The following is a 9,877-nucleotide window of genomic DNA, read 5'->3' as shown; positions in this document are numbered from 1 at the left end:
AGGTTGGATGCAGTTAGGTTGTGATTGAATGGTGAAGGGTCAGGTGAGATGGAAAAGAGGAATGGAAGAGCGATAGGTGGATGGATAGAAACAGGGTGGGAGGTTAAAGACAACGCGGTTAATATGGGAATAATTGGGTGCTAAGCACTTCCATGCTCATTTAATGAAGGAGAAAATGAACATGGAACCAAAGGGCCTTAGAATTAAACTCAAAATTCCACCCACATAAAATAAGGACAGACAAAAAGTGTAGATTGCAAACACACACACACAAGTCTACGTGGTTAGGCACAATGTCCTTTTTAAAGACAGATGCGGCATGCTCACAAGGACTCTAAGAATATATCAGGTGGCTCCACTTTAGTATCGGCTGTCATGATCGGAGAAGGCCAGGAAGTTGCTGAGGCTCAGAGCATTGCGCCGTTTGTTCTGTGAAATTACTCACAGGCCCAGCTCGTTAATCTACACTACAGTGTGCTGCAGCAGCAATTATTACTTAAAGAATAACAACACCAAGGGAGGAGGCATATAAAACATCTACAAAGGAACTGTTTCAGTTAAACTCATATACGGCAGCCAGGGCCACTAGCCAAAGAAACAAGAAACATAGGATGGAAAATATCATCCACCAGGAGCCAACATTAAAAAGTGGCACCCAGCGCTCTATAGCATTATAGCGTACGAGGAAACATATTCAAAACACTCCTATAACATAATTAGATAAGTCACAGAGCCCTTTATTAGTTCAGCTAACCTAACATAATTAGAATTCCAACATCGGTAAATAACACCCCCTCCACGTGAACATGTAGTTACTCTATTCGTAAAATATCTGCAACAAAGAGCAAAATCTGTGTAATTGTCCACGACAGACAGGAGTTAGATGAAGTGGAATAAAATAGAACCTAATTGTTTGTTGGCCTTTGCTGAAGAAGCGAGACCTGCAGTCCTGGTCTCGGCTGCATGGTGAAGAGTTAACAGAGCAATCAGACCTGCAGCCGAGGCCTCAGCTGCGTAGTCAAGTGTTAAACAATGGAACAGCTGTTGAGAGCGATGTCTGCACTTCCAGAAATAGAGCTGTTCATTTCACCTGTCTGTCTCACACCTGTGTGCAGGGAGTGAGAGAGAGTGCTGGGGCAAGACTAAGGCAGCAAAAAAGGGTAGGAAAGCAGGAGGAGCGACTGGCAAGCATCCAAACACACACGCGCGCACACACACATAAACACACACGAACGCACGCTCACTAGCAGAGGAAACTATGGGGTCAACTTACCGATCATATGGTTGGCAACATGGATCTGGATCTCTCGTTCTGTCTCAAAGGTCATTTGGCATTTGATGCACTGATACGTCTTCTTCTACAAGGAAAGATACAGGATTGGAATTTATATTGAACAGGCTTTTTCTATCCACATTCACAATCACCCAACCTATCCTGTTGCAACAACAGGGTGAAAAGGCAGCGATTCTCCTATCTGTTACACTGATCTGAGACAAAAGCACAGGTAAAGATTGAGCGTCCCTGGAAGTTCACTGTCAATATCTAGTGAAGCGAACAGGCTGTACAATAGCCCAGCAGGATGAGGCTGCTGAACCCTCTGGGGCCAGTAGTAATGTAGCCATGAATTCACACATCTCTCTTTGACTCAGAACACTTTGGGAACACAGGGAACTTATACACTAAAAATACTGCCAGAAAATGGTTGCTGGCAATGTCTCCCCTTTTCAAAAGAAATTGCATAAAATTCTTTTTTGAACTGCCAAAAGAAAAGAGATAATAGGAAAAGAAACACAAAAAGAGAAAAGGTAGAGAAAGAAAACAATTTTGAGAACTAGAGGAAAACCTCAAATGACCTAAAAAATACCCTAAGCAAATACAAAACCATTTAAAATAGAACATTTCTGTCAAAAGGCCCAGTGCTTGTGGACAATGGCTAAGAGTCATCTTTGATCTTCTTGTTTCATATTGAACTATAAAATACTTTTAATATCCTTTCAGACGAAATAAAATATAATTGAGACAGTTGTAGTATAAAGCATATCAGGATATCATAGGGGTTAGGCTTTGACACTTACTTTAGGGACAGGTGAGGAATCCGTAACTTTCTTAGCTCCACTGGTCTCAGGGCTCATCTCAGGATGGTCCACCTGAACATGGCTTTCTAGGTCTTCCAGGGTCTCAAATTTAACAGCACACTCTGGGCAGCGCAGTCCAGTGGTGCCCTTCTCGCCTTCTTGTGGGGTGACAACAACAGTTGGGGACTGGCCATTTGTGCCCCGACTCATGCAGCCAGCACAAAGACCATAAGGCAGGCCGTTGACATCGATCTTGACCAGCTCTTGTTTATTCTTGAAGTCTTTGAGACAAAGGGCACATTTATACAGTTTGTGAGCCTGCAGCTGGCCATTTGGAGATGATGAGGCTGATCCTCCTCCTCCACCACTGACCCCAGAGGACGAGATCTTCTGCATGTGAAAAGTTCCATGGATCTTCAGTTCAAGTGTCGAGGTGACAGTTTGCATGCAAACAACACAGCGGAAGCCTGTGAGGGAGTTTCTCAGGTCAGGGTGCATCTGGCAGTGCTCGATAAACTCTTCCTCGCTCTGCAGGGGCATCTTGCAGATACGGCAGGTGCCTGTGTCCAGGCTCTTGCTGTGGGTGACCTTGTGCTCAGTGAGAGTAAGGAGTGAAGGGAAGCGTTCACCACAGATGGGACACATGTAGTGCTTCGCCGGGCCACGGTGCGTCTGGGCATGTTCCCTCAAGCCGTTCTCAGAAAAGAATGTCCGTGAGCAAACATTGCATTTGTGGTTACCCTTGATGAAGTCAGCCTTCTTTTTTCTTGAGGTTGCATCGTCATCACCAGGTCTGATATTGTGGTCTCGAAGGCGGTGGTTTTGGAGAAGAGACTCCATGGTATAGGCTGCACCACAGATGTCACAGGCATACATTGGCTCTGAGGCGTCCAGCTCCTCTTCACCACCGCTGGCTTCATGGCTGTTTACGGTTTCCTGACTTCCACCTTTTAACAGCATGTTCTGCAAATCTGCTTGCTCAGCAGCTGCAGTTGATCCTGCTGTGGAACGCTTAGAGCTTTGAGTCACCCCGTTAGGCGTTCCATTTTGGCTGCCTCCATTTCCGTTGCCATTTCCTCCATCAAAAATGCAGTGCTTCTCTCTGAGATGTCTTTCCAACAAGACAATGGCATGGAAAGCCTTCCCACAGAGCCGGCAGTTATACTTTTTACTGTGAGTAGTGATGTGACACTGGAGTTCTACTTCTGTGCCAAATGTTTCCCCACAGAATATGCATTTGCGTGCTTTCCCAGATGCCCCTGTACTGGTAGGATGACCCAAATGGCTGTGCTTCACGTGTAATTGCAGGTCACTTTCTTTGCGGAAGTCCCAAGCACAGGCCGTACAACGATACATTTTCTTCTCATTGCTGTGCTTGACGGCCAGGTGGACTTGTATAGAGACCTTTGAATCAAAGACTTCCTGACACAGAGTGCAGTGGTACAGCACAAAGGTATGCATGTCTAGCAAGTGCTTTTGCAGATCATCTACAGAAGAGAACTGTTTGTCGCAGCTCTCACAGACATACTGGGTGGAAGTAGTGGTGTAGTGAATGGTCAAGTGCTGAAGCAGTGCCTCTTGAGAATCAAAGTCCTCTTTGTTGCATTGTGGGCAAGACTGTCTCCTCAGCAGAAGTTCCAGATGGGACTTGAGATGGGCTTGGAAGCCCTCAAAGCTGCTGAATCGAAGGTCACACTGATTGCAGGGATAGTCTCCATTAGCAACTGCTGGAGTGCTGTCACCAGTTACCCTATGGCGTTTAGGGGAGGATATCTCCACATCAGATGAGGCTGGGCTCAAGTCTGCCACTTTGACTTTGCGCTTGTTGTTTGCAAGAGGGATGTTCTTGTGATTTTCCTTAATGTGTTTAGTGAGTTTGAGGAGAGAACCAAAGATGGGAGAGTTGGTGCAGTAAGGGCAAGAATACACTTCCATGAAGGACTGCGAGGGCTGCAAGACTGGAGACTCCATTTTGGTCACACCACCCCCACTGCTGCAATGGGTCTGTTGGATGTGCTCGGTGAGTGAGGACTCTGTAAGGAACCCCATGGAGCACTGGTTGCAGAAGAAAGCATGGTTGCCCTCCAAAGTGGTGGATCCAGCAACAACACCACCGGATAGGCAGTGAGAAACACGGATGTGCTCTTGCAGGGTATTGATGTCTGCAAACATGTCAGGACAGTAGTTGCAATGAAAGGCTGAAACATTACTGAACTGCAGAAGGGGAAAGTTTGAGGCAGAGCTCCCACTGGATCTATGTGCTTTGCGCACATGCTCATTAAGGTTATAGAGAGTAGGCAGGGTTTCCAGACAGAACTGGCAAGTGTGGCTCTGCTGAGGTTTGTCTGCATGGATAGTCTTCAGATGAATCTCCAGGACAGCCAGGCTGTTGAAATCTCTCTTGGAGCAATATGGACAACTGTAGGTAAATTTGCCTGACCAGACTCCATCGTCATGGTCAGAAGAAGGTGCAAGCTTGCGTCTGTTCTGTCCAGGCTTGAGAGTAGAGTCTGGGGTTGATCCTCTCTCCAGGGAGGCACTGGAATCAGGCGTTGCACTGCTCATTGATGCCACACTTCCCAAGACCGGATCAGGACTGGCACTGTGGATGCTGGAGTCTGGCTGCCGGTGGCTGTCAAGATGGCAATAGACATCCTCTACAGATGAGAACTGCTCTGCGCACATGGGACACTTGTGTTTCTTGTTGGCGTGAGTTCTATCAATATGGGTGAGTAGAGTGCCTTCATCGCTGAAGATTTCAGGGCAGTGGATGCATTGCAGCTCTGCACGGTCTGAGAGCTGGGGATGCTGCGTCAGCACGTGTTTCTCAAGTTCATCTGTCTGACTGAATGTCTCCTCGCAGTAATCACACATATATAGGTCCTGGTCCTGGTCAGCTACGTCACTACTAGATCCATCACGCTTACCCTGGTCTTTCTTTGCCAGGTGTTCCTTGTTCTTCCGATGGGCTTGCATGTGACTCTGTAGAGAGGATGTGGAAGAGAAGCCACGCTTACAAATGCTGCACTTGAATGGTTTGCTGGAACTGTGTGTTTTGAGGTGGATCTTGAGATGATCGCTGCGAGAAAATGCTGCCTCGCACTCCTGGCAACTGTACTTCTTGTCACCGGTGTGAAGCTTGACGTGACGATCACGACTGCGTTTGTGTTTGAACAAACGACTGCAGAAGGTGCATTTGAAGGGCAGCTTGTCACTGTGGATCTGTTCGTGGCGCTTCAGGTAGCTGAGGCGACTGAAGGACTTGTCGCAGAACTGGCAGGGATAAGGCAGGCCAGAGCCCCCTTCTTCCTCCCCTGTGCCCATGCCCATATCGCAGCAGCCATCCCCTAGCATCTGTGACGGTGATGCCACGTCTTTGCTAGAGGGAGAGGACGCCACCCAGGAGAGCCCCGGGTCATCATCACCATCTGCAATGCAAAACACAGACAGAATTAAAATGTTAAAGAGGCAGAGAAAATATCAAAATAGAAGCAAAGAACTAAAGACAGCAAACCCCACAAGAGTAGAGAAATAAGGACAAAGATGTATTTTTTATCCTCTTATCCTTAGCAAACAAGCTCATACCCATATCCCTCAGATTTGGATCTGCTTTATCATATTTTCATTATGGTCACCAGATTGAAAAGCTTCACAAAAGTGATTAGAGCACATTCAGAAAGGAAAGCCCTCTTACTGGACAATGCATACAAAAGCATAGCACTGGATTATTTATGTTTTTCCGCTGTTTGAGCAAACACACGGCCAGTCTAGATTAATGCAGGCATACATTATACAAAGATATACAAATCGGGTTGCTCTTAATTCTCCTGCTTTGTGCAATCTGATGGGGCCTGACACAGTCCACACGTCATCTATTTAGCATCTCAACCAGCAGACTCTGAAGGAAAGCAATGGAGAGAGCTCATGACTTATTGAGCAGGGATGCTGCGAGCACAAAGTCCCACTGCGGCTCAGACAAACACAGAATTTTCTATCAGAGCACTGTTTGTTTGCTTTATTTTCTCTAAGTTGTATGTTCACTCTTAATGCGTTGAAAAAGCCTCTGGTATAACAGATTCAAAAAATGTATGTTTACAGAGAATAACGTCCCACATCCTCTAAAAGCTCCATCCATACTCACAAGCCAAATGTAACAATGTCCTTCTATGCTCAGTTTTCTAATTAGAAATGAAAAACACACTGAAACACAATCTACGACCTAATGCGACAGGAAAAGGAAAAAGGAAAAAAAGAACAAAGAAAGTGCACCACCTCAGCGTGTATTGTATAAACTAATAACTTCAACTCCATATGGCAGTTGTAGGATTTTACTTCCGCCCACTACTCTCCCATTACACAAAGGTGAGCACAGCAGAATTTGTAGAAAATAAATTCAAGTGATGAATCGATCCACTTTAAAATGTAGGTGCTGTGCAGAACAAATAAATCTCCACGGGGGTTTGTGGGTAGAAATTTGTAAAACCATGAATTATGAATTTAGCTCTAAGCGAGAAATGAATTCAGAGCCGGAGTAAAGAACAACTTAAAAATAGAGATATCAGTAAAGGAGTATAATAAGAGAAGGAAGTGTGACATTGTTTAGAAAATACTTATATATAGAAAGGCAAATAAGAGCAAGGCAGCCTCTAAATAAAGAGGTCATTCTATGAAATGAGTGCTTTTCTAAAATTAAAGTACATTTTTGTAAGATTCAGATTTATAATTTAAGTGTTAATAAATTGCATTGTGGCATCTCAAGCTAAATTAATACATTTAATATATGTTGGTATCTAATTCCCCTACTGTTAAACGTAATAAAAAGGAAATCGTGATTTTAAAAAGGACATTCTGACTTAGTTGAAAGCAAATCTTGAAAGTATGATGATGTCATGTCACTATGACAAAGATTTTTGGTTTATGGCTATTTTTTATACTATACAAATAAATTAATATGTTGTCTTTTAATTGTCTTATCAACCAAATATCTAAAAAATAGAGAGAGAATAAAGAAACATGACACAAATGACAGATAATGTCTATTTAAAAAAAAGAAACCACTCAAATTTGTGCCACTTTCTTTTTTGTTTTAGTGTCTCTTTCTCAGACTACATTTAGCGTAAGAAGAGGTGGCCCACCTCTCACACACCTCCTCTGCCTCTTTCCTTAAAGTACAGTGCCCTCCCCCTATTATGTTCTCATGCTTTTGTGCCCGTGTCAGGATAAGAGCCATCCCAACACAACTTAAAACCCTTGCAACACGGGAGAGAAAGTGTTGCAGTGGCCCAATGAAAGAGCTCAGATGAAAAGCCCATAAGGGACTTAACCGTGGTGAATTCTTTGGCTGCACAATGAGACTGTGGCCCCTGACAGGCCATTCTCTGATCCAGCCACTGTGGAGGTGAGAGGGGGGCGGGTATAGTGGTGATGGTGGGGGTGCCGACTGACAGGTAGGCCGTCCTGCTGAGACACAGACATGTACCACAGTGCAAGAGATACAAAGAAACACTTGCTTGAGTTCAGAGCCAGAAAAAAGGAGGGGAAAAAAAGGCAGAGGAGAGGAAAAGAATGGAGCCTAAAAGAAAAAAAAACCTCCTGGCACATGTGGTCATTCTGGCGAATTATAAATCTATTAATGCTAATGCAATCCCTCTGACTGCGACAGAATGTGAGAAATCACTTTTGAGAAAGAGGGAGATTATAGTCATTAAATAGCTTTAATCCTCAGAAGTGTGGCTGTCGGAAAATGGAAGATCACATGGCTTTTAGGGGGCTTTTGTCATCTGTCCGCCGGGGGACTTGGCAAGAGCACTAAACAGGGTAAGAAATTTCAATGAAAAGTTAAATTAGAAAAGAAACAGAAAGAAAAAAGTGAGGGGGACGAGAGAGAGAGAGAGCGAGAGTGAGTGAGAGAGAGAGCGAGAGAGAGAAAAGACCCGGCGTCTGGAATGGGCATGAAAACATGGGGTTCATTCCACGCTCCTGTTCTTATACATTTACAGGCTCAATCGACCTTCCCATTGTTTTCAGATTCCTCTCTCCCTCTCTGACAGTTTGTTTCTCACTTGTTCCACATTCCATCCCCAAACTTTCTTTCATGTTGTGACTCATTACCGAATTAACAGGCTGCTCTGGTGGTTGCCCCTGGCGCTGGCCTTCTTCTCGCCAGCCTGTCCCATGTGGAGGGGTGGAGCACAGGATGGAAGGGTGTAGCGAGGGAGGGAAGAATGGGAAGACGGACTGGCAGAAGGACACATTCTGATGTCCAGGGATGGGCCTGCCACCCCGCCTTGAACAGGGCCTGGTAATTGGAAGTATGATAACAGAAACACATGGTGATGGCGGCAGCCACCCCAGCATCTAATCTGCAGATAATTCTAGAAGATTCAAGAGCAGACCCCCCCACCCTGCGAAGACCACCATGCCTCCACCGGACCGGGCTGGGCTGAACCACATCAGGCCAGTTAATGGGCTAGCCAAAGCACTGGCATGCAGGGCTGGAAGCGTGGTGGAAGACGGTAATGAAGACGTGCTCAGTCTGATGTCTGTCCTCTCTCTTCTTTATCAGATAGAAGGACAGATAGAGGGGGGGTGTAAGCCAGATAGAGAAGAAAAAAAAAAAAAGATCCCCTCTATCTCTCCCAACACCAAAGCTGTGGATTTTGTGAATGCCCCTACCGTCAAGAGCCAATCGTCAGAGCCAAAACAGGCTAGTGTGTTCATTAGCTCTTGGAGGCATATACAGCAGACCCACACTTATGACATACAGCACTGCTGTTCCCCTTCTGGATCAACACACCATCCAAAAACAATACAGTCGTTCCACAATGATTAACACACTGAAATTTATACTACATGGGAGACGAGGTTAAATATGCCCACTTCGACAACAACCAAACTAATACTAAACCAGTTTAACATTCATTCCAACATATTCTATTCAAATTTGACAAATGAAGGCAAACATTCTGGTTTTAGCCTGATTCATCTCATCCCCCATCTAGGTTAGAAGCCACTACTAACATCTCGCTTTGTTCTAAAGCAGTTTTTAACTACTAAATCATACTTTTGCTTCAGAAAGAGCCTGTAATAATAAATATTACATATATACATATATATATTCTTCCAAGTCCATAATGGAAAGCCAGAGAGTTAACAGTAAATTTCTTACCATCAAAATGTTGTGTATTATTGCTAGAGAAGCTTAATATTTTCTGACAAAGGTTTAATTTCAGAACTAAACCTAAAATGTGGGAAAAATTACAAAAAAAACTAAAATGTATTATTAGTGACCACAGACATCAACATGCTAATGCGGATATCCTCAAGCTATGCTAATTAACATAGTAATGGACCTTAGTAAGGGTATACACTATATTTAATTTGACATATATAAAAACAAGGTACAGTTTGTACAAACTTGTATCAAAAAAGTCCAAACAAACCAAAAACTCCAAAGACATAGGTTGTGAATTAGACATGACTTAGGACCAACAGACATTACAACCCATTGAACTGACTTCACATCTAAGTCTCACAGCAAAGGTCCAAACCATGGTCAACCATGACTAAGATCCAAAGTAATCTTTGGATTACAATTATAACTACAGTAAAAATACACAAACTAAGTAATAGCCTAGTACATTAAAATAAAAAGTAACAGTTCATTACACAAATTATAATAATGTAAATAAATGATTAACTAAACATAAACTCAATATTTGTGTGAAAATTATTTATATAATTTTTTTTCCATCCATGTCAATGTCTGTAAGGGCAAAAGTGCATGTAATTGAAGATTACA

The 9,877-nt window shown here is 43.8% G+C and overlaps 1 protein-coding gene across 2 annotated transcripts in view; it reads right to left on the bottom strand.

Annotated features, from left to right (window-relative positions):
• znf423 (zinc finger protein 423) overlaps positions 1–9,877 on the bottom strand; it is a 152,307-nt gene that overhangs the window by 71,946 nt on the left and 70,484 nt on the right. For both annotated transcript variants that reach the window (XM_079621085.1, XM_079621086.1), the window contains exons 4-5: positions 2,077–5,504; positions 1,274–1,358 (exon numbers count right to left, since the gene is read on the bottom strand). In XM_079621085.1, the coding sequence (XP_079477211.1) occupies positions 1,274–1,358; positions 2,077–5,504 (3,513 nt within the window). The remainder of the gene's footprint in view (positions 1–1,273; positions 1,359–2,076; positions 5,505–9,877) is intronic.

Source organism: Phoxinus phoxinus, assembly GCF_949152265.1.
Source record: "Phoxinus phoxinus genome assembly, chromosome: 8".
In the NCBI taxonomy this organism is placed as follows: domain Eukaryota; kingdom Metazoa; phylum Chordata; class Actinopteri; order Cypriniformes; family Leuciscidae; genus Phoxinus; species Phoxinus phoxinus.
This window is presented reverse-complemented; position numbering and strand designations above follow the sequence as displayed.